This window comes from Equus caballus, chromosome 6 (assembly GCF_041296265.1).
Source record: "Equus caballus isolate H_3958 breed thoroughbred chromosome 6, TB-T2T, whole genome shotgun sequence".
Taxonomy (NCBI): Eukaryota; Metazoa; Chordata; class Mammalia; order Perissodactyla; family Equidae; genus Equus; species Equus caballus.
Window position 1 is genome coordinate 51,169,783 of NC_091689.1, and position 25,938 is coordinate 51,195,720.

Below are 25,938 nucleotides of genomic sequence, written 5' to 3' on the forward strand. Positions count from 1 at the left end.
GCTATACTGTGAAGCTATAGTCATCAAAACAGTATGGTACAGGCCTAAAAACAGACAAATAGAGTAACGGAACAGATCAAGAGCCCCAAAACAAACCCCAGCATATGCAGTCAACTAATATTTGACAAAGAAGCCAAGAATATTCAATGGAGAAAAGACAGTCTCATCAATAAATGGCACTGGGATAACTGGGTACTCAAAGTAATAGAGTGAAACTGGACCCCTATTTTACACCACTCACAAAAATTAACTTGAAATGCATTAAAGATGTACACGTAAGACCTGACATCAGGAAACTCCTAGAAGAAACTATAGGAATAAAGCTCCCTGACATGGGTCTTGTTAAGGATTTTTTGGATATGATAATTAGAACCCAAGCAACAAAATAAAAAATAAACAAGTTGGACTACATCAAACCAATATGCTTCTGCCCAACAAAAGAAATCATCAACAAAGTGAAAAGACAGCCCACAGAATGGGAAAAAAAATATTTGCAAAATATTTGCAAATATATCTGGTAAGTGGTTAATGTCCAAAATATATAAAGAACACATACAACTCAATAGCAAAAAACCCAAATAATCCAATTAAAAGATCGACAAAGGATCTGAATAGACATTTTTCCAAAGAAGATATACAAAAGACCAACAGCTACATGAAAAGATGCTCAATATCACTAGTTACTGGAGAAATGCAACTTAAAACCACAATGAGATATCACCTCCTTAGGATGTTAGGATGGCTAGCCTCAAAAAGACAAGAGATGATAAATCCTGGAGTGGATGTGGAGAAAAGAGAACACTTGTGCACTGTTAGTAGGATTGTAACCTGGGACAGCCCATACTGAAAACAGTATGGAGGTTCTCAAAAAATTTAAAATAGAGCTAGCACATGATCCAGCCATTTTACTTCTAGTAATATATCCAAATGAAATGAAAACACTAACTCGGAAAGATATCTGCACCCCCATGTTCATAGCAGCATTATTTACAACAGTGAATATATGAAAACAAACTAAAGGGCCATCATAGACGAATGGATAAAGAAGTTGTGGTGTATATACAGTAGTCCCTCTGTATCCAAGGTTTTGCTTTCCACGGTTTCAGTTACTGGTAGTAAACCGTGATACAAAAATATTAAATGACAAATTCCAGAAATAAAAAATTCTTACGTTTTAAATTGTGTGCCCTTCTGAGTAGTGTGGTAAAAATCTTGTGCGATCCTGCTCCATCCCACCTTGGACATGAATCATCCCTTGTCCAGCATATCCATGGTGCATACGCTACCCACCCATTAGTCACCTAGCATACATCCCAGTTATCAGATGACTATTGCAGTGCTTATGTTCAAATAACCCTTGTTTTACTTACTAATGGCCCCAAAGCACAAGAGTAGTGCTGCTGGCAATTCTGATGCACCAAAGAGGATCAGTGAAGTCCTTCTTTTAAGTGAAAAGGTGAAAGTTCTCAACTTAATAAGGAAAACATTCATATGCTGAGGTTGCTAAGATCTATGATAACTTTTTCTTACCGTTTATTGTTATAATTGTTCTAGTTTATTGTTAGTTATTGTTGTTAAGCTCTTCCTGACTAATTTATAAATTAAACTTTATCACATATATGTATGTATAGGAAAAACATAGTATATAGGGTTCAGTACTATCTGCATTTTCAGGCATCTGCTGGGAGTCTTGGAACATATTCCCCTGGTAAAGGGAGGACAACTGTGTTCAATGTATACTACCATATGCAACTGTATACCATTCCATACAATAATGGAATATTATTCAGCCATAAAAAATGAGGAAATCCTACCATTTGCGACAACATGGATGGATCTTGAAGGCATTATGCTAAGTGAAATAAGTCAGACAGAGAAAGACAGATGCTGAATGATCTCACTTATATGTGGATTCTGAAAAAAAAACAAGCTCGTAGAAAAAGAGATCAGACTTATGGTTAACAGAGGTAGAGGGTAGGCAGAGGGAGAATTGGAGGAAAGTGGTAAAAATGTACAAACTTCCAGTTTTAAGATATATAAATACTAGGGATGTAATGTACAACATGATGACTATAGTTAATACTGCTGTATGATATACAGCAAAGTTGTTAAGAGAGTAAATGCTGAGAGTTCTCATCACAAGAATTTTTTTTTTGTTTTTGCTTTTCTTCTTATTGTATCTATATGAGATGATGGATACTAGCTGAATGTATTATGGTAATCATTTCACAATATACATAAAATCAAACCATCACGCTGTACACCTTAAACTTATGCAATGGTGTGTGTCAATCACTTTTTAATAAAACTGGAAAGAAATAGGAGATTTTAAATTCTGACCTTTAATACAGGTTGGATTTTTATAACCTTAAATCCCCATTATGAATTACATATGTTTTAAATGTCACTTAGCCAACATTTCATTATGTATTATCCTATCATTATTATATATTGATATTGTTTATTAGCACTGTTACTAGTTAGGTATGCTTTATCATATTATTTAAATTTTAGGGCCATTTAGAAATTTTATGTCCTAGGAAAAGAGGAATCAATGTTTTGTAGTGAGCTCCCTTTTTACAACATTTGCCTAAAGCATCATTTTAAAACATGCTATTGAATTCTCTTTTCCCCTTTCTGCTTAATTATTGTATATGATCGTCCTGTTTTGGGTTTTGCTTTTTCTGGATTATTTGACTCACAATTCCCAGTATTTTCTTCCCTTTACTTATACAGATAAAACAAATGCCTCTCTATACTTTATGAACAGACATATATTTAAAAAGAGGAAACAAATTCATTTAGCTATATTAACACAATAAAATTAAGTTCATTTATTTTAATTAATTAATTTACTATGATTAATTCTCAAAACATTACAAGTTGCCCCAAAAAAGCCCCCTTCAAGCTGACTTCTATCTACTGTGTCTTAAATGTTTCCTTGTTTGCTGATAACAATAAGATATTCTTGGTCCAATCTTAATTTTTCCCTCTTTAAGAATGAAATCAGCTAAATTCTAAACAGTGCTGCTTCTTTCTCTCCTGCATTAAAAGCTTTTAATGACATCCTTTTGAACATTAGAAGAGCATCTACATTTTTTCATTTTCTGTAACTCTCCCCACTCCTGGTAATCTCCTCCCCACGCTGGCCTCCTTTTAGATCTCAGATGCACCAAGATAGGTGTTTGGGCATAATTCATGTCTAATGGAAGAAAGCATTGTAATAAACAACAACAACAACACAAACGTAGTATTTTCTTGGTATACTGGCACCTAGCACAGCACCTGGAATATAGTTGACCCGCAGTAAACAACTTGTGATTAAATTAAAGTAAGAGTCTCTTGCTTTGATAAGCCAGAGGAAAGAAATTAATATATAAATTAAAAGTATTATTACAACAGTGTTTCAAACAAAATAAATATTAATTATCTAGATTAAAACAAAATTACAGAAGGGTAAAATTGTTCAAGATGGCTGCAGTGTGATGAGAAACACTGCCCAATGAAAGACCCTGAAAAAGAGGAGTTTAAGGAAATCTTCTCATGGAAACCTGCTGTGCATGTGCTGCAGTCTTTGCCTCAGGTTGCTTCAAGAGGACATCTGCCCTTACTTTATATGTATACATAAATATGTATCAACAAATAATAACTTCCTAGAGTATGCATGAATAAATGGCTAATGTGCAGAATTTTAACATCTAATAAATCATTAAAGTGGAATGATGTTGTAGGGGAGGAAGACATTTCCTCTATCCAAATGTGGGTTCGTCTGGCCAGAGAACAAATTAAATTCACATGAGACAGAATAGCAAGAGAAAATTAAACAAAGCTTTATGAGGAAGCATGGCCTGGGGCCTTTCTTCCTGAAGGAAGAAAGGGCACCAAAGAAGTGGGGTGCACAGAGTGGTTATATACCCCCAAACAGGGTGTTTCACATGTGATGGAAATGTCCCTTTTACAATAGTCATGAGGCCGCTCTGTCAGCACAGAACTCGATGGAAATGACAGATAGGTCTGCTGTCCCAGTGAATGCCGCGGGGTGGCAGGTGTGTTGCCTCGGGCTGGGGGGGGGGGGGGGGTGGTCACAGATGAGCGCCACAATCGGTTCCCAGCCTAAAGAAAGATGCTTAATCTTTAAAGAAATGCCAAAGTTGGGAGGGGGAGGGAAGTCAGTTACAGGAGGTTACCAGACTAGCACAATAAAATGCAGATTTAAGTCCTTGCCTTTGGTATTGATTAAGAGTTTTCAGAGAGAAGGTCATCACCTTTCTTCTTCCTGGTACAGAGAGGGAGCCACCTTTTACAGATAGAGATTTACCTTACAAATGTAAAGGTGTCCTAACAAAGGGCAAGTTCCATTCCTCAGAGCCTCCTTCCCTGTACCAGTTTATCAAAAGCAATCAGCCTCAAATAATCCTGATGCCAAAGAGACATATCTTGGGGTGGCCAATTTCAGGTCCCCACAATGTGATTCATGCTTGTCCAAAGCCCCCCTTCCTAATACCACCCAACAAATTATAGCATGTTTTTATTTTCTTTGATTTTTTTTACAACTGTTACAACTACAAGAGCAAAAACAACTACAAGCCAGACTTTTTATATCCAAGGACTTTCCACCAGCTCTCCAAAGACATGAAAACCAAGAGGTTTTCTTTCAATTTTTCCACTGCTCCAGCCATCTGTTAGTAGAGGAAACACAGTCCGGCACAGGGTATTCACTTGGATTATTGTGGATAGTTAGAAGAAAAAAGAATGGCGAAAAGGGCCCAAACATTACTCTGTAATGCATATAGACAATTCTCTGACATTAGAATTTATCTCCCTAAATAACAAGAGACTCTTAAATAATGAATATACATTGATTCTGTCAAATAAAATGAGATGATCTTTCATATACTTCCTGTACTACAATTAATGCACAGATCCAAGAAGAAATGATGATCTGTTGCTCTGAGCTGTTGGACTCAGCCTCAGAAGTCATCAGGCATCTTATGAGAATTAGTTCTTCTCCACTATTAAAAGGCTTATAAGTAGTGTTTGTGCATATCAGATGCAAAAGAAATATTTTGATTCAGAATAGAGAAAAACATTCTAGGAGCAGTTAAAGTCTATAATTTACTACCTTGGGAAAAAATGAGTTACAGTTCCCTGGAATGAGTTACATTTTCATATAAAACATGGGAGGTAACCACTTGGCAGGGAAGTTATAAGGAGTAATTTACAAATTCATTGGGTTGTTGGACATTTAAGATAGTGTTCAAACCTGTGACTTTATGACTCTTTGAAAATAGATGCTTATCATACTCATATTTCCTGTCAGAAGTTCTGGATTGTATTTTCTTCCTTTTGGTATGTGATTTCATCTCTGAGTAAATATCCTTCTCGGTCATTTCTGGAGAGGAGAGAAACATGTTGAGATAAGATATGGGGAAAGGAGAACCTCCTCCACAACAGTTCAAAAACAAAAAATCATTACAATTCACACATCCAGACAACATATGGGAATTAGTGGTCAATAAAAATCACATGTGAGTAGATTTTGTTCCTCTTTTATAGGAATTTCTTTACTTAGGAAGGGCTTCATAAGCAAAATTTATATTGGAATTTCCCACCAATTTTGGTCTTCTGTAGGTTGAGGGATGCTGCTGTGCCAATGATGGATGGAGAAATACTTTAATTTGAGGAAGATAAAACTATAAGGTGTTAAGACAAAAGATTATCATTTTAAAGAGGTTCTCCTCCCACTATAATCAGAGAAAAATTGAAATAACAGGTCTGAATACACAAAAGCAGAGCTGTCAAGAAAAAGGCAGGCTAAGAAGCTGCAGGTTTGGCTTCCTGAGAGATATCAGACTCTTATATTTAAAAAAAAAATTACAAAGGTTTCCTGTTTTATTTTGTTTTTAATCGTAAACCATCTTGTTTTGTAGCATAGCACATCTGCTTATATTGTAGTACCAGATTATAAGAACCTCATTTGTAGCTACAACAGTAATAAATCCAGAAATACTCTGATTTCTCCATCTTATTTTTCCTAAGGCCATTCATTCCCACTTGTCAAATAACCTGCTTTTATTTTTAATTCAGTATGAGTTCCCTCTTCTGCATGATGAGGAGCACATTGAAATTGAGAATAACCATGGGTAAATTGTTCCTAGACATACATCTAGACATATATTTAAAAAACTCCAGAGATCAATAGACTAAGGGCTGGTCCAAGAGTTTGACATCATCCACACCATTGGCTGTCTAAACCTTTCTAATCTGTCCCTGGGCATGTTGATGACCTTGTTGTCACAACAGAGCTACCACAGCTCCAGATAACTTGTCCACATTCAAGACAACAAAAATATAATAGAGGCAATGCAAGCCTTTCCAAAATTCCTCTAGCCAACTTTGTCTTAAGTTTCAACGGCCAAAAGTGGGTCACATGGCCAATCTAGCTGCAAAGGGAGCTAGAATAGAGAGTAACTTGTGGGAAAGGCAGGTGGATAGGTCATTTGAAATGGCTCATGAATAGGCCAACAGTCTTCCACCCAGCACTAAGGCTACCACAAGACTTAATCAGACATCAAAAAATTTTTGAAGACTTCTTATTTATACCCCAAAATAAATGTAAAAGTCATGAATCCAAGAGGGCTCTTTTACTTTTCAGAAAATGAATGAGGAACTATATACCACAGGATATAGTGATAAAGAAATATCTTATACTGTATTACTTGTTTGTCATTTTTACCCTCTGCTAGTTTATCTGTAGCAATTATCAGTAAAAAACCTTAAAAGCAAAGGAACCCACATAATGGCCTTTGAGGTAACAAAAATGGTAGAGTTAAAAAGAGCCCATATGAGGTACATGTCCTGCTTAGGGGTGATCCTAAGAGATACCATAGGTAGTAACAACTTTAAATGGAAAAAAGAAAGAGGGATGAGTTGCATCAAAGAAGAAAAGAAAAACAGGCCTCAGCAGGAATTTTTAGATACTTTTTGATCTCTCTACAATATTTATTCTCACATCAATTCTTTAAATAATTGCTTTTATTTGCCTGTTCTGGCTAAACACCATGCCCATTGTCCCTATATACAGCTCCTCTAGGAATGCCCAGTATCTTACCTTCCAGCAGTGGTAATAGTCTGTGGAAAGTGATGCATTTTTCTTCACTCATCCTGAAGGAGATTTGTTCTCCAATTTGTCCAACTGCAAATACATACTCTTCCTCCAAATCCAGTTGAATAGATTTCCTTGGAAAGTCTTCCTTGTGCCTCAGCCTCAGTGAACTCCATCCCCCTATGAGTTCTCAGAGCACTTTAATTATGACCCAAATACTTATCTTTTCACATTGCATTTCAATTGTCTGTAGGTATCTCTGCCCTTTGAAATTTAAGCTCCCTAAAGGGAGAGTCTGTGGCTTAATTACCTTCATAATTTGAATAACAAGTATAATGCCTTGCATAGGGTAAAGGTTAAATAAACAATTGTTAAACCAATGAATAAAGGAACAAATTAATGCTCTTTTAAAGAAGACAATTATAAACAAGGAAAATTGAAAAGAAGGGGCAATTAATTCTGTCTCACAGTGTCTAAGAAAGAATAATTTGATTTGAATGGCTTTGTCCCTACACTAAAATACAAAGTATTCATCTCTAAAAAATTTTCATCTAATTAGGAAGAAAAAAACTCTGATATTGTAGTTTGTCTGTATAACTACAGAGAACAAAAAAATTCCCTATCTAAATTATTATGGTTTATAACTAGGCATAAAGTCTAACTAGAAAGGATGATACAAAACATGCACAAAAATAATATTATTTCTAAAGAAAGAAAAAGGTAAACTTATATCTTCTCCACTTTCCTCAGTCTTTGTAATTCACTTTATTCTGTTCCAAAGGAAAGATCCCTTAGAGGGGCCAAGCATTGTTCCATTTCCAGAATAGAAATTCTTCTACTCAATGACCTGCTTTTAATTTAACTAAATTCAATTTGAAAATATTCTAATTGAGGAGATTCAATTCCCTTCCCTAAAGTTCAATTGCCCTGACTTTCCTCTACTGTTCTTGAATTTCAAATATCAATCTCCATCAGATAGAATTGAGGATGTCAACAAAATCTCTAAAAATGGTGGCTGATGACACCTTTGACCTTACCTGAAAGTTCCATAGTTTTGTCAGAAATAAGACTTGAGAGTGTTTCACTTTCCCTAATAAAGGCTGAACAGGAGGAAAAGATGTGCTATGCAGCACAACTGAAAATATTCTCAGTGTAGAACAGGAGATCTTGACATTTCAGAGACATTCTCAAAGTTTCTGTTCTGGTCAGAATTCTTATATATGTTTACACTTTTTTAAAAGGACCTCTTCTCCTTTCTTCACCCTAGGGAATAGGTGAACAACCAGTACCTTGAGGTTAATAGTTTTGACTGATAAATGAAGGAAAAAATAATACCATAGATGACTAGATAATGTAAGGAAGGAAAGAAGAAAGGATGAGAGAAAAAAAAAAAAGAAAAGGAGGAGGAAGTGAGAACAACTGGAAATAATCTAATCAAAGATGTGAGAGCGTTAGCTGGGAATCTCTGTGATCATTTTGCATGTAGTTTCCAGGGAGAGATCTCATCTTTCTCAATGTTGCATGAGAGGAAATCCAAGTGAGAACTAAGACAATGGAAGAATGTTCTGTTGGACAGCACCTCCCACATTGGGGCAGACAGAGAAAATGAAGAAAATACACAAGAGAACTCTTTGCTTAGAAAACCGTATAAATTCAAACTATCAGAAAATGAGAGAGAAGGATAATTATCTCTTAATTAGTCAGAGAAAAGATTACATATACTGAATTATTGTAGTTTTATAAGTGTCATTGCTCTTATGTTTTACTTTGGTAAATTATTGGGAAGAAAATCACACAACTTTCTTTTCTTTCAATGAGAGAATAAAAGAATGATGGTCAAATATTTAAGTTATATTATGAAATATACATTATATTATATATGCAACATGGCTCCCATGTCTGGAAACATAAGCAAAGTTATATAATAATGGTTTGTTGGTATCACTTACAATATAACAACATTAGATGACATGTTCACTTTCTTCCTCATTAGCAATTTATTATGCAAATTAGGAATAAATGTATTATAATAATGTAACATTTCCCTCAATCCCTGAACATGCTTCCGTGATGATTTACCTGCAGTGATTTTTGTCTCTGATTTTTATTTATAAACCTGTAACTTTAGCACACCCCAGAAGTAATCAAGGCAGTTAATCTTCAAAAAGGAAAAGAAAATATTATCTACATTTCCAAACTTTAGCCACCCTGTATTTAACATATATTATGTATATTGTGAACTTCTCCCTAATTATCATATCCATTCCTCATTAGTAAGTTATTTGCTATTGTGGATATGTATCTTTTAATTAATGATCACTTTGCCAAGTAGCCTAGATTTTAGGCAATTACTATGATGTCATATTCCTTTTCAATTTGCAGTTTCCTATACAGAGTAGTTGCTTAATAAATATTTCTTGAATAAAAATGAACTCTTAAAATTTCCTTATTTACCTTTGAAGTACATATTGTTTATTTGACACTTAAAGTATGCACCATCCAGAGCCCTATTTCCTCTGATGGTTTTATCACAAAACACTCAGAGATTTTTCAAATGAAGTCTTAGAGCTCCCACTCCTCTGCGTATACTTCTCACCACAACAAGAGAGTTTTCTTCATATTCAACTGAAGAAATTTCTTCTCCTTTTTTCAAAAATGCTCACTTCTCTTCTAAGATAACCCTGATGAAAGCCACTGATGTGTTTTGTTTTGTATTGCTTTAACGACAAAAGCGAACTGCTACTAAGTGAGGAAATAAACTTGTTTAAAATTTATACAAATTATGAAAGAGGGTGTAAAAATATTTTTCAGTTCAACTCAGATGAAGGAACATTTACTTAATGTAGCCCAAAGTGACATAATAGAAGACGAAAGAGTTTAATAGAGCAGGAAAATGTGCAGTTAACTCTGACTGGGCTGGAATGTGAGCAACTATACAAGGATGTGCCATTCAAACTGATTCTTAAAAGAAAACTAATTTTAGCTGTAGAAATGGGAAGAGAAAAAACACATCAGCCCGAATGAAACTCATGACTAGAGCAAGTAATGGTTGAAACAACCAGCATTTAGCACAGAGAATTCAAAGCCCACGATAACCACTTCTGAAAGTGAATGATCTTATGGATTTTTGTGTAAAATATCTGGATTCTGCTTTGAGATTCTGACAAAGACAGGAAAGATAAAATCAAAAGAGGAAAAACTGAAAACAACCCTATTCCACATTATCAATTTCCAATATACTTCCCTTGACATCATGAGTCAGCATCTACCCATTGAGGATGAACTCAGTATCAGATTCAGCTCTCTTTTAAATCAGATTCAATTTGTATCTCCACTTGGTCTTACTGCTACTGTAACAAACTGAAGGGCCTATTTTAAATAATTACTTGCATGAAACTGTTGCACCTGCCATTTTTAAGTGCCTATGATAACATACAGATGGGTTATAAGATGTGGACCAAATCCTCACTGCAAACTCCCCAGAATGGCTACAATCCTGCCTTTCATTACATGACACCATCTTAACCAAGGGTTTCTTCGCAAACAGCCTGAGGAAATCCTTATGTGACAACACTTAATTGGGGGAAGGAGTGAAATCCAAAGGAAGCAAGAATGAAAGGACAAAGGAAAGAGAAATGAGTCAGGAAAGGAGGAAAAGGAAGCACAAGATGACACATTTTCAGAAGCTGGCCACAGCTTCACAAGAAAAGTTTTTCACTCATTCACGTGGAACATCTCTGGGGAGTCCTTACACAAAAACTGCATCTTCAAAGCATCCATGAAGTTGGAGGAGAAAGCTAGCAGTTAGTTGGCAGCCTCTTTCCTGTCTTCTGTCTTTTTCCGATGAAAATTTGCCATATAGGGCCTTTATATCCCTGCATTTATGGATTGTATTACTTGAACCTTTCAGGCCACCTCTGAAATCCACAGCCTCTGAGGGATCTGGCCAACTTGGCACTGAATCTACTGTGGCTCCTACCAAGGTGGACATGATGGAGACCATGCCAACATCTGGCCTTGTACAGGTTATGATAATCTAGTTTTACAACTGTAGATACAAAACAAGCATTGCTGGGGCTGCTCTGTCTGGGAAGCAGGGTAAACATCCAGGTGAGTGAGAGAGATGAGCTGAGAGACCAGGGAAAACACAGGAATTAGGTCCAGTATACTGCCCAGTGATGGGAGATGCTTGAACCCATATAGCAAAAGCTTTATGAACTTTCTAGTTTAACTTTGATCTCATAGGTAAAGATCTAAGTTTGACAAGAGGATATACAAGCTTTCACTTAAGAAGCCAGGAGTAAAAGCAGTGAAACTCAAAATAAGCAGAAGAGAGGAAATAATGAAGATAAAAGATGAAGTAAATAAGATGGAAAATGGACAAATAGAAAAAATCAATGAAACAAAAAGCTGGTTCATCAACAAGATCAATAAAATTGATACAAATCTGTAGCTAGCTTAATCAAGAAAGAAAAACACAAATACAACAATATTAGAAATACAAACAATATCAGAAAAGAAAGGACATGATTACAGATAATAAGGAAATAACAGCAAATAGATAATAAGGAAATATTATTGTTACAGGTTGAAATGTCTCCTCCAAAACGATATGTTTAAGTCCTAACCCTTGTACCTATGAATGTGACCATATTTGGAAATAAGGTCTTTGTAGATGTAATTACCTTAAGATGAGGTCATTAGAGTGGGCCCTAACCCAATATGACTGGAGTCCTCATAAGAAGAGGAAGCTGCATGTAAAGAGAGAGAGACCCATGGGGAGAATGCCACGTGATGACAGAGCCAGAAATTGAGGACTGCAGCTGCAAGCCAAGTGACACCAAGGATTGACAGCCTCCATCAGAAGCCAGAAAGAGGCAAGGAAAGATTCTACCCAGAGTCTCAGAGGAAGCATGCTGACACCTTGGTGATGGACTTCTGTCCTCCAGAATAGTGAGAGAATCAATTTTGGGTTTTTTAAGCCATCAAATTCGTGGTGCTTTGTTACAGCAGTCCTAGGAAACCAATACAATGAAAAACAATATGACAATAAATTTGACAGGTTAAATAAAATAGACAGATTTCTTGAAAGACAAAAATTTTCAGAATTGACAAGAAACAGAATGCCTAAATAACCCTAAGTCTATTAAAGAAATGGTATTCTTTTTTATAATTTTTTTTAAAATAGTTATTCTTTTTTTTTTTTTAAGATTTTATTTTTTCCTTTTTCTCCCCAAAGCCCCCCAGTACATAGTTGTAGATTCTTCGTTGTGGGTCCTTCTAGTTGTGGCATGTGGGACGCTGCCTCAGCGTGGTTTGATGAGCAGTGCCATGTCCGTGCCCAGGATTTGAACCAACGAAACACTGGGCCGCCTGCAGTGGAGCGCACAGACTTAACCACTCGGCCACGGGGCCAGCCCCCAAGAAATGGTATTCTTAATCAAATACCTCCTCCCAAAGAAAACGTTAGACCCAGACTATTTCACTACTAAATTCAATCTAACATTTAAGCAATGAAAATACAAATTCTATCCCCATAAAATAGATGGATATTCAAAAATAGCCCAAATGAATACATAAGGGCATTGTTTCTCCAATACTGTAAACATAAAAGACCTTTTAAAAAAGAAAATGACCAATATCTATGATGAATATAAAAACAAAATTCCTTAACAAAATATTACCCATGCAAATCTAGCAATATATTACAAAAAAGATGATAAATTCAGCATGACCAAGTGGATTTATCCAAGAAGTGTAAGTTTTCCTTAACACTGATAAATCAGGGTCTGGCCTGGTATTGTAATGGTTAAGTTCATGCTCTCCACTTCAGTGGCCTGAGCTTTGTAGGCTCAGATCCTGGGCGTGGACCTACACACTGCTCATCAAGCAATGTTGTAGCTACTTCTGACATAGAAAATGGAAGAAGATCAACACAGATTTTAGCTCAGTGACAATCTTCTCCAAGCAAAAAGAGGAAGATTAGCAAAGGCTGTTAGCTCAGGGCCAATCTTCCTCACCAAAAAAAAAAACAAAAAAAAAATCAATTAACATGATTCACTATAATAAGTAATTCAGAAAGAAAATCTATATAATTATCTCAACAGATGTTGAAAAATTATATGAGAAAATTCAACTCCCAGTCATGATGAAAGCCTCAGTCAATAAGAATAGAAGCTAATTTCCTCAACATGATAAAGAGGATCCACAAAAACCCTACAGCTGACCTCACCTAATACTGAAAGACCAAATGCTTTTCTTCATAAGACTGGGAACAAGTTGTGGGGGACTGGCATTGGCCACCCCAAGATATGTCTCTTTGGCATGAGGATAATTTGGGGCTGGGACAGGGAAGGAGGCTCTGAGGAATGGAACTTGCTTACCCTTTGTTAAGAAACACTTACATTTGTAGGGGAAATCTCCATCTGTAAAGCTGCCTCCCTCTCTATACCAGGAAGAAGAAAGGGGATGACCTTATCTCTAGAAACTCTTAATCAATGCCAAAGGCAAGGACTTAAATCTGCATAATAACTTTATTCCTGTTTCTGGTAACCTCCTGTAACTGACTGCCCCCACCCCCAGCATCCTCCTTTGTCGTTAGCTGGATGTGATATTTAAGGTGAGGGCTTCAGCAATTTGGGGAGTTGCTCAGCTTGCCTGAGCCTCTCCCGTGTATGCATGTTATAAAGCTTTGTTTAATTTTCTCCTGCTATTCTATCTCATGTGAATTTAATTTTTTCTCCAGCCAGATGAACCCAGAGAGGGTAGAGGAAATGTATTCCTCTCCTACAAAGTCAAGGATGCCTATCTATCATCACTTCTCCTCAACATTGTCCTCAACCAGGTCCTAGCCAGTACAATAAAAGCAAGAGAAAAAATGAAGGAAAGGAAAAAGCAAAACTTTCTACACATCATAGGACATGATTATGTACATCAAAAAGAAATATCCTAAAGAATCTACAAAACAAAAATGGAAATAAGTAAATTTAGCAAGGTGAGAGGATATGAGGTCAATTTACTAAAACCAATTTTATCTTTATAAACTAACAACAAATAATTTGAAAAAAATGTTAAATGCCACTTATAATAGCATCAAAAATATAAATTTAACAAAATATGTATAAGATCTATAACCCGAAATGTATCACATTGTTGAGAGAAATCTAAAAAGACCTAACGAAATGAAGAGAGAAATCATGTTCATGAATGGTAACACTCAACATTGTCAAGATGGCAATCCTCCCAAATTAATGTACAGATTCAATGCTGTCCCAGGCAAAATCTCATGAAGCATTTTTGAAGAAATTTGGAGAAAACTCAACATCCTAGAATGGCCAATATAGTTTTGAAAAAGAACAAGTTTGGAGGATTAGCACTTCTGATTCCAAGGCTTACTATAAAGCTATGTCACTGAGACAGTAGGTATTACCGCAACAATAAGCACATAGATCACTGAGACAAAACAGAGAATCCAGGAATAGACCTGCACAGATATGGTCAACTAATTTTCTACAAAGGCACCAAAGTAATTCAATGGAAGATAGGGAAGTCCTTTCAACAAACTGTGCAAAAAAGTGGACGTCTATATGAAATAATAGTAAGCCTCAGCCTTTTTCTCACACACAAAAATTAACATGAAATGGGTATAGGTTAAACATGTAAGTTAAAACTTTAAAACTTCTAGAAGCAAACATAAGATAAAAATCTCTGTGACCTTAAGGTTGGCAAGATAGGACATAAAAGCACAAAAAAAGAAGAAAATGATAAATCAGACTTCATCAAAATTTTAAAACTTCTACTTCTTGAATGACACCATTAAGAAAATGAAAAAGGAAGACATAGACTGGAAGAAAGTATTTGCAATACATATATACATATAGATATTGTAGGGGAGGAAGACATTTCCTCTATCCAAATGTGGGTTCGTCTAGCCGGAGAACGAATTAAATTCACATGAGACAGAATAGCAAGAGAAAATTAAACAAAAGCTTTATGAGGAACCATGGCCCGGGCCTTTCTTCCCGAAGGAAGAAAGGGCACAGAAGAAGTGGGGTGCACAGAGTGGTTATATACCCCCAAACAGGGTGTTTCACATATGATTGAAATGTCCCTCCCACAATAGTCACAAGATTGCCCTGTAGGCACAGCACTTGATGGGCACAGCAGATAGTGGGTCTGCTATCTCGGTGGGCGTAGCAGGAGGCAATTCTATTGTCTAGAGCTGGGTGGTCACAGGTGAGCGCAGCAATCAGTTCCTAGCCTAAGGAAAGATGCTTAATCCTAAAGGAAATGCCAACGTTGGGAGGGGGAGGGATGTCAGTTACAGGAGGTTACCAGAAACAGGAATAAGATCATTATGCAGATTTAAGTCCTTGCCTTTGGCATTAAGAGTTTCTAGAGAGAAGGTCATCTCCTTTCTTCTTCCTGGTACAGAGAGGGAGGCACCTTTACAGATAGAGATTTACCTTACAAAAGTAAATGTGTCCTAACAAAGGGCAAGTTCCATTCCTCAGAGCCTCCTTCCCTGTCCCAGTTTATCAAAAGCAATCAGCCTCAAATAATCCTGATCCCAAAGAGACATATCTTGTGGTGGCCAATTCCAGACCCCTACAATATATACATGTATCTAACAAGGGATTTGTATCCAAATTATATAAAGAACTCTTACAACTCTGTAAGACAACAGACAAACCCAATTTTCAAAAAAGATTGAACAGACACTTCAATGGGCAAAAGGTTAAACAGACACTTCACAAAAGAGGATACACAAATGGCCAATAAACACATGAAAAGATGCTCAATGTCATTAGTCTTAAGGAAAATGCAAAATAAAAACCACAATGAGATACCATTACACCAACCATAATGAGTAAATGTAAAAAGCCTGACAATATCAAGTGTTGGCAATGATATGAAGCAACTTGAACTCTCATATGTTGCTACTGGGAAAATAAAGTAATGCAACCACACTGGAAAACAAACTAGAAGTTTCTTACAAAATTAAACATGCACTTACCATAAGATTCAACAATCAAATTCCTAGGTATTTAATAAAAAGAAATTAAAACACATGTCCACACAGAGACTTGCACATGAATGTTCATGGCAGTTTTATTCGTAATAGCCAAACACTGGAAACACAGCAAATGTCCATAGGTGGATGAACAAATTGTGCTATATCTTTACAACGGAATGCTACTCAGTAACAAAAAGAATGAACTAATGATACATGCAAGAACATGAACTAATTTGAAAAACATGCTGAGCAAAAAGAAGCCAGATACAAAAGAGCACATGATGTAGGAAATTCTATAATAGGCAAAACTAATTGATAGTGACAGAAAACATAGCACTGCTTGCCTGGGACTGGGTGGGTGGGGAGGAGCAGAGAAGAGTTTTGGAGGTGAGGAAAATGTTCTATGTCTTGATTTGTTGATATTTAAGTGGTGTATACATTTGTTAAAAACCCATTGATCTCATGATTTAAAATAGATGTGTTTTATTGCATTAAAGTATAATTCAATAAAGTTAATATTTAAAATGTTAAGGTCAAGAAAAACAAGGAAATCACGAAGAACTATCCCAGATTAAAGGAGACTAAAGTGACATCACAACTAAATGTATTGCATGATCCTGAACATGGAGGAGAAACACCTATAAATGACATTGTGGGGGCAGTTGACAAAATTTGAATAGGGATTATAGATGAAATCATAGTACTGTAGAAATGCTAAATTCCCTGATTTTGATAATTGTACTATGTTTATACAAGACATAGTCCTTGTTCTTGTAAAATATTTAGACAAAGAGACATAATGTCCTCAATTTATTATCAAATGGATCAGCGAGGAGAGAGAAAGAGAACTGCCAAGTGCAGCTAAAACAAAATAGAAACAAATGGTAACTATGGATAAAGGTTATATGAGAGCTCCTTGTATGATTGTTTTAACTATTCGATAAGTTTGAAATTATAGTAAAATCAATCAATATTTTTTTTTAATGAGAGGTAAGCATCTAGATTAGGGGGACACGGGGGAGGAAAACTACTTTTTAGTTCGTAATTGTGCTCTCTCTCAAAGCCTGAGGCTATTGAAATGATTTAGCCTATCTATGAGGAAAAGACCTAGCTAGTCTCTTTATCAGAGTTCTCTAATTGGCTCTGTGGCTGGTTCAGGGAAAGAGAAAGAGAATTTTGCAGGGTCATTAAAGAGAGGGGTAACTGCTTTCCAAAGACAAAATCTTCCCCTTTTCCCCAAGAAGACAGATGGCATCTGATCTCCTAAATCATGGTCCAAAAGAGCATTTTCTTCCTGTTCCAACTCATCTCTCTTTACACAATGGAACAAGTCCTGCTGTTAAAAACATTAATTTGTAAGTAATCACAAATTATCATAGGAAACAAACAAAAGAATGACAAAAATCCATTTCACCTTTTCTTCTGTGTCAGTTGAAGTGGGGCATTTAAAACACAATCAATTCTCTTCTCACAGATGCAATTATAGGGGGCAGAGCAATCAGTATTTGCTATTCTTGTTGAGGTTAAAAATGCACATTTTCCTTCTCTCTCAGGAAGCAAACTCATTATTGCAGAGTTACTGTAGAACAGAAAACATACATGGTGGACTGTTGAATTCTGAAGCTGACAATAACATAAATCATAATCTTTTTAAGTCTGTTGCCTAAAGATCTGGAATATGGAAATGTTAATCATAACTTCATCACTAAAAGATTTTCTTTCACTTTTGCCTCATTAACTAGAATAACAGCCTATTGATCACACCCATAATCTTCCATTTTATTGCCCACTAAGAATTTCTGTTCAGAAGGCAAAATTACCCTGCAATATTGCTATGGGATCTTGATAAATAGCAAACCGGCTTTCTTATGCTAATTTTTTCAATAAAATTGAGAGATTAAAAAGAACTGAATTTCTATGACAAAGATAACCAGTTCTTGTGTGCATATACGTTAAGGAGAAAAAAATAGAATTGGAATATAGGTAGAGATGAGGTTGTTTAATGGATGTCTTTATTCATTTTCTTTCTTTTCCTTCCCTACCCTATAGCTAATAATTATTAGCTAAAACATAACCAATTGAAAAATATCTAAAAGCAGGACTTCTATCTCAGCAAAGTGGTGGATTAGATATCGGAACTATCTTCCTATTGAAACAATTAATAATGATGAATAAAAAAAATTTAAACCTTGAATAAATTTATGAACTGGCAAGAAACAAATTCATACTCAGGCTGACGGTTAAGTAAAAGTGGGAACCCAGAAGGGTAAGTGAAGCTCTGAAGTCGATTTTTCCCTTAATTGATGTAGTAGGCTGAATAATGAATTCCACCCAAGATTCTAAATAGAAGACAAGCTACCTAGAGTGAAGACCTAAAAGGGATATATCTTCAGTATAAACCACCGAAGAACTTTCTTGAATCTTGGACTTAAACAGAAGAGAAAAAGATTAATCTCAACTAAGAGTTCAAAATCTTATCATCAAAATCACCATCCCTCATGTAGTCTGCATTTGCTTTATTATTTAAGAATATTCAAATCTGCTACAGGAATAAAGAGAAATAAACAAGGAAGATAAATGAAACTAAATAGCTCATGAGGCAGAGGTGGAACACATAAGCTGTGTTAAGTACGTATAAGTAAGTAACCTATGAGACAGGTTAAGTATAGATACAGTAAGTAGAACATGTGTGTGCTGATCATGTGAAAGGAAGAAAGAGCGACTTAGACACTAAATATAATACTCAAAATATACTCAGTGCACATAGATACTCAACATCCATGAGATCTTAAGGTCCCCAACCAATGGTGACACTCATTCTGGCCCTCTGCCTAAGAAACTCAAATAAAACCCATGCTCCTAAGGTTGATTAGAAAACTGCTGCTGTGGCCCGGCTTGCATGCTCCTACATCTTCCCAATAGAGAAAATGTTCATGCTGCCCTCAAGAACCTTCTGTCTGTTGGGCCCCTTTACTCAAACCTCAAGTCTGGTGCTAGAAACCTTCAGCAGGGAAGGGGTATGCAGCATAGAGAGCCAGGCCACATGAAGATTGCATGACCCAGGACTCAGTTGATCCTTTCACCCACTTGCACCTTGTCCTAGATGGCAACCTCGCCCATCCCACCCAAGTGTGAGAGCTAAAGAAATGGGATACATTTCTTTCCCCTTGCAGAGTGCAATGAGTTTTAAATTGATTTAATTAATCATGCAATTTGAGCTTGTTAATTTGGCTCATGAGCCTTTTTGTTCTGTGACCTCTGAGATTGTTGGCCTGAAAGTGTACTTAGAGGCTACAATTACATTAAGGTAATTTCCTGCATGACATGTTTTGTAGGTTTGCAGCCCAGAACTAGACTTACAGGGCCCATATCTAGAATTTAGAATCAGTGGCCCTGATTCATAGTGCCCCAAGGAATCCAATCTTGAAGAAGTCACCTTCATCTCAATCCTTGAATAATTTCCACAGCAGATCAAAAAGGGAAACAAAAATCACTAAACACTGTGAAGAAAATGGCATGATGAACAAAAGCCAGCAGAAACAACAGAGTGGACTCACAAAACTTCAAAGACAAGAATGATCAGATACCAAATACAAAATAAGAACAATTACTGTCTTTCAAGAAATAAAAGACAGTGTGAAAACATGAGTAACTAGCACGAAGATTTGGAAACATAAAATAGAATTTCTACAAATAAAGAATATAATATGTCACCTAGATTTTTAATAAATCATTGAACAGTTTAACAGCAGATAATAATTAAATGTAAACTCAAGAGTTTACAAAATATTGCACTTCAAAACAGAAGAACTATGGTGAAGGTATATGTGCGTGTGTATATTCACAAATATTTATATTTATAAATTATATAAACTAATAATTTAAAGGAGTTTCAAATGAATTTTGGGGATATTCAAAATATCCATTGGAGGTTGTCGATGGGATCACTATGACTAAGTCAGGATGATCCAATCTCTTCATAGCACTTTATGATTTTGTTTTATTTTGTGTACCTCAGAACACATCCTTCTGAGTATGTGTTTTGCACCATAGTCTTATTATTGTTAATAACTCTGTAGTACACATCTCATCCTTTTTAGCAATACTTTCTAAAACACTTTCTTAATCATTCTACTTATTCTTACCAATGACCTCTGCTTCAAAACGAGTTAACCTGTGCAAAATAAGAGAAGATTCCTTTCAGATACAGTCCTTACAAGGCCAAAACCAATATCAGAGTTTGGATGCATTCCAAAGACTTACGTTCCAGGAGACGTGCCATTGTCGATCCATTTCCACTTACTTTCCTTTTCATTGTATGAGAATCCAATCCAGTAGCTATCTCCATAAGTCTGGGGTTGAACAAAGTCCTATTAAGGAAACAAAACATATTATGTGACTAAATTCCAACTTGTTCAAGAATGAAAAGAAGGACAGGTAAAGGGCCCAGCTGTTTCTCTGGCAAGTACTCTGCTCCTCTCTACATCATCCTTCATCTCTCCTTCCTAGAAAACCTTCTCTCCTCTCACTCTCTGTGTTTTCATTTTTCAAAGTACTTTTCTCCAGGATTATTTAGTTATGTTAAAGATGGCTGCTAGTCTCATAGATTATTTAAAACATGGAAAAATTTAAAATCTAAATATCTAACAATAGAAGAATTATTAAACAATTTATGACAGTTTATGAAACTATTCAACATCAGGCTCCAGAAAAATACTTACAGATGTAGAAAAATGATCATTACATATTCTTAAGCGAAAAAAGGAATCTTCAAAACAAATTTATTAAAACAACAAGTGTATGTGGAGAGATGTGCCTTAGAGGCTTTAGCCTCATCAGAGAAAGCCTTGCTGGAGTTCAGTAATTGGAAGTGGTGAACGGAAAAAGGGAAGTATTTGGAAATATTTATACTCCAAAAATGTACATCAAAGTGATATATTACATAATATCTGATTAAATGACAGAATGTATTTTAAAATATAAGCTTAAATTTAACTGTGTTTTACTGCAACAAACATAAAAAGTTATTTTATGACTTGATATCATAAATTCTTTTGTAATTTAAAGTATCTATTAGATTTGCATATAAACTTTGTGTTGTTTTCCTAAATGATAAACAGAAGTTTCAGGCTGATTTTTGCAAACATTTCTGTATAAAAACACATTTTGTATGTGGATAGTCTTTATTAGTAAGAGATTAAAAACAAAATTTTAATATTGTTGTCACTGTATTTTCTCTTTATATAATTCTTTTTGAAAGATATATATCTTGATGTAATATATAAGAACATTGAACAAGTAAATGTTACCTACAGATGCAATGAAAATCACTCTAAAGATAATTTGTAAAACTGTTATCACTTTTATCTTCCTCATTATTATCTCCTTTTTGCCAATGGGAAAACTGGGGCCCAGAGTTATTTACCCAGGTAAATTTACCCAGGTTAGACAGCCAGTAAGTGGCAGAACTGGATTTTACCCTAGGCAGTCTGGCTCCTATATTCCTAATAGTAACTATGACACTATGTTGACCCCGGGTTCTTAGTTGCCAGTTTGTAGGGAACAATAACTGATGGTTCCAGGCTGCAATTTACCAAAGGATTAAGTACTTCATTAAAGGAAAAGCATATTTCTCTGTGAGCAGGTCTCCTGCAGATTCTCAGAGAGGGAGATGATTACAAAGACCCAAACTGCACCTTCAAAGGCGTTTCCAATTTAGAAATAATAATGGTCATCAGGATAGATAATATGAATTGAATGCTCGATAAGTAACAAGATCATATGCTATTAGCAGGCAGGAGTCTCCCGGGAGACTGTGCGCAATTTTTGCTCACTCAACAGACACAACACAGAGAATAACTGAAGGTGCCTTTTCTGGACTCCCCCCTGTCCTGGATATCTTGGGTCCAAGAATGAGAGACAGTCTAAGAGAATAAAAGTGAATGTAACAATCCATGATACCAGTTCATCTTTATCATCTATCTTCAAAAGAGATAAATTGTAACATTGGCAAGTCTTTTGACATCCTGTCCAGCTTTCCTTTTTAGTGGTAAAATAATAGCAGTTTACTCCACAACAGGACCAGCGGTCTTCATTTAGTTTGCCTGCAATGTATAAGGTGAAACATTAAACTTCTTGTCCTCTGGTATTTTGTGAAGCAGAGTATTATATTTATCATCCCTCTATAAATAAATTCTTAATTGCTATCAATAATGATAATATGAGGTTAATAAATATTCTGGAAACCAAGAGAAATCTGCACTTCCACATTCACTGCAGCATTATTCACCCTAACAAAGACATCGAAACAACCTGCATGTCCATCGATGGATGATTCGATAAAGAAAATGTGTTTTAGACATAGACGGGATATTATTTAGCTTTAAAAAGAAGGAAATCCTGGCATATACAAGAGCATAGATAAACCTTGAGGATATTATGCTAATAACAGTGAAATAAGTCAATCACAGAAGAACAAATACAGCATGATTCCACTTATATGAGATATAAAAAATAGTCAAACTCAGAGGAACGGGAAGGGTAAAATGGTGGTTGCCGGGGCTGGAGAGGGGTAGGAGCAGGGGATTGAGGAGTTGTTGTTCAGTGGGTGTACAGTTTCAATTAGGCAAGATGAATAAGCTCTAGAAATCTGTCAGACAACATAAGGCCTACAGTTATTAATACTGAATTGTGCACTTAAAAACTTGTTAAAAGGGTAGATCTCATATTAACTGTTCTTACCACAAAAAATAAAGGAATATGAGGAAACTTTTGGAGATGATGGATATGTCTATTACCCTAATTGTGGATGATTTAAATGATATATGCACAGGCCCAAACACATCAAATTGCATGCATTAAATATGTGCAGTTCTTTGCATAATAATAATACCTCAATAAAGATGCTATAAAAATAATAAATTAAAATTCAAAAAATAGATTCTTGAATACCTTCTGAAGTCAAGGCAGGATGGAAATACACATACAAACACAATTATCTTTACAACAGCATCCACATTAAAGGCTTTGTGCCCATTTTAGCCTAAGTATATTTTTACTGATAGCCTCCACATTTCACATCAGCAACAAAGTGGGAGTGTCTAATTTGCCCACAGTTCCAAAAGGATCCAAATTTTCAGGGGAGCTGACATACTATTTCACATTCTGGGAAGAGGAGAAATGCAACAACTGCCGTTGAATTTTGGGAACCATAAGGTTCTGCTAATCCCAACATGTCTTCTGGGGTCTTCATCCCATATTTGAAACAAGTAACCCGAATACCCACACCACACTAAGAGGCACAAATTAGAGTTGTTTAGTAGACCTGCATCACTAGCACATATCCTCAGCCTCTTATTAGGCCTCAAAGCTTCTGGAGGGGGAAGAAATAATGAAAAATCATGCTGTCTTTCACTCATGATTTCTGCTATACCTGTATTTTGCAGAGACTTTGAAAAGATCCCCTGTTTTCGATGGCAGCTCATCTTTGCTTTAGAGAGTGACTCCAGGTCCTTCTTCAGCTGAAGATTTTCATTTTTGAGAATGTCATATTCTAGAGTCTTATTTGTCAAAAGTTGCTCCTTTAGGTAATTGTCCTTTTGTATAATGTTGTACTTTTGACTGAAGTTTTGTGGAATTTCCTCCTGTTGAGGTTTTTCTTGAATACGCTTAAAAACTAAAATTAACAGTATAGATATAACACAAAACAGTACTCATAATGTTTAAATGTTGAAATTTAATACAAGAGAAAAAGTCTCACTTTGACAACCAACTCATTTCATTACTTTAATTAGGAATTTGACATTTAGAAAGTAACACCTCAATGAACTGCCCACAGGAATTGACACATCAAATTTCTCACTATTAGCAACTTAAGCATAGCATAAATAAAATAAGATATCTGAATAAAATTATAATGGTAACCCCTGATAGTTCAGTTTAGTTTCTTGTTAACAGTTAGCACATCATTTACAAATAAATACAAAAGTAAAAATCAGTCAATCAACCTTTAGCAACACATCTTCTGAGTATGAAAATCTGCACTAAGAAACATGAAGAAACAGCCCCAGTATTATTGGACTAGATGGAACATCCAGAGAAGAAAAAGGAGGAAGATCTAAATATGTAATTTTACCTGAGTGAATCATAAGAGTGATTTTCTCTAAAGATGTCAAGGAATTCAAATAAAAGACAAAGGTTGAATTCAAGATCATCTAACATCCATGTGCAGAATCACTCTTTTTACTAAATTATTTCTTTATTGTATACTTCGAAAACATCAAGGGAAAGTCATAATTTCTTTCTTTTTTTTTTTTTGATGAAGATTAGCTCTGAGCTAACATCTGCCACCATTCCTCCTCTTTTTGCTGAGGAAGACTGGCCCTGAGTTAACATCCATGACCACCTTCCTCGACTTTATATGTGGGACGCCTGCCACAGCATGACCTGACAAGCAGTGCAAAGGTCCGCACCCCAGATCCAAACCGGCGAACCCCGGGCTGCCAAAGCAGAACACTCGAACTTAACTGCTGTGCCACCGGGCAAGCCTCCATAATTTCTTTTGAAGAGCTGTTTTTAAAAGAATGTTTAGCCAAGATTCACAATCATCTAAAGTCAGAGGGCAGAATATTACTAAGTCCTGTATCAGAAAGAATGTTACCGTGTATTACACAGAATGAGAAAGCTCATTACAGATGAAGTCATTGGAATAGGTAAGTAAAATGAAAATGACATTGTGATGTGTCTAAGGAAAAATCACAAAAAAAGAGCCACCTGGGACATTGCCTGATTATAGCCAAGGAACAATTGTTGGAGCATGGTTAATATCGGCATAATTAGTGGTTACTGCTATTACTCAGACTTGAAGGATACAGTTCAATTACTCACTGTTTGTCCCCAACACTATGACCGTCACCAAAAGAAGTAAACAGAGGATCCCAAGAGTCACTACCAAGAGATGCCAGGGCACTGAAAACTCTTGAAATAAAGAAGGAAGAAGATAATCGTTAGGAGTAGTCTGGCCCACTACTCACCTTAACCTAGGACAACATTTGGAACAAAAAGATAATCTTCTCTAAAATTTTTTCAAAAATATATCATGCAAATTGATTTAAATTTGTGATCTTGTAATTACAGTTTTAAAGTTTTCAATTTACGACTGACATACACTCATTGTAGAAATGTTACACACAAGAACAGTCCTATAGGATTTTAAAAGTACATCCCTTATAACAGCACAGATAACAACAGACACAATACACGTTTATAAGGATCTACACTGACATGTATACTCCTTCCTGTGATCACAATCATGAAGAGCAAGGACAAAGCAGTCAATATTCCTGAGAAATTGGTGGCCAATAGAGGCTATTCTGAAGCTGCAAATGTGATTTGGGTTCATCCTTAAAGGAGTTTCTAGCAATCAACTTTCTTTTCCATCAGTTCTGTTTGTTACTCTATTTATCCTCCTAATTTTGAGGTCTTCAGTTTCTGAAGGTTGAATCTCTGTCACTAGATTAAACAAGTAAAAGTTATTCTCAATTTAGAGTTTGTGACAATATTTGAGGAGAGAGAGAAAGAAAAGTTAGACTGCTCCTTTTGGTTTGAACATTTTTGTTACTTCATTGCCATTAGGTTTCGTAAGCATTTAAGACACTTAAAATATCATTTCTGTGAATAAAAACATTGTTTCTAAAGCACATTTTTCATGTCTCATTCGTTAAAGACTTTATTTGTCTAGTGAATGAAATCTTTTCTTGAGACTCTAGTCTGTCCTTTACCTTTTATTTTTTTTGGAAACATTTGCTCTGACCTAACT

General features: G+C 35.7%; 1 protein-coding gene across 5 annotated transcripts in view; it reads right to left on the reverse strand.

Moving 5' to 3' along the window:
- Nucleotides 1–851: 851 nt before the first annotated feature.
- Nucleotides 852–25,938, reverse strand: part of LY49F (killer cell lectin-like receptor) — a 124,066-nt gene continuing 98,979 nt past the window's right edge. For 2 of the 5 annotated variants that reach the window (XM_070269031.1, XM_005610808.4), the window contains exons 3-8: nucleotides 25,008–25,097; nucleotides 23,554–23,796; nucleotides 22,083–22,225; nucleotides 20,385–20,491; nucleotides 17,536–17,700; nucleotides 17,298–17,457 (exon numbers count right to left, since the gene is read on the reverse strand). In XM_070269031.1, coding sequence (XP_070125132.1) covers nucleotides 17,436–17,457; nucleotides 17,536–17,700; nucleotides 20,385–20,491; nucleotides 22,083–22,225; nucleotides 23,554–23,796; nucleotides 25,008–25,097 — 770 coding nt within the window. In that variant the 3' untranslated portion in view covers nucleotides 17,298–17,435. 5 annotated transcript variants of the gene reach the window in all.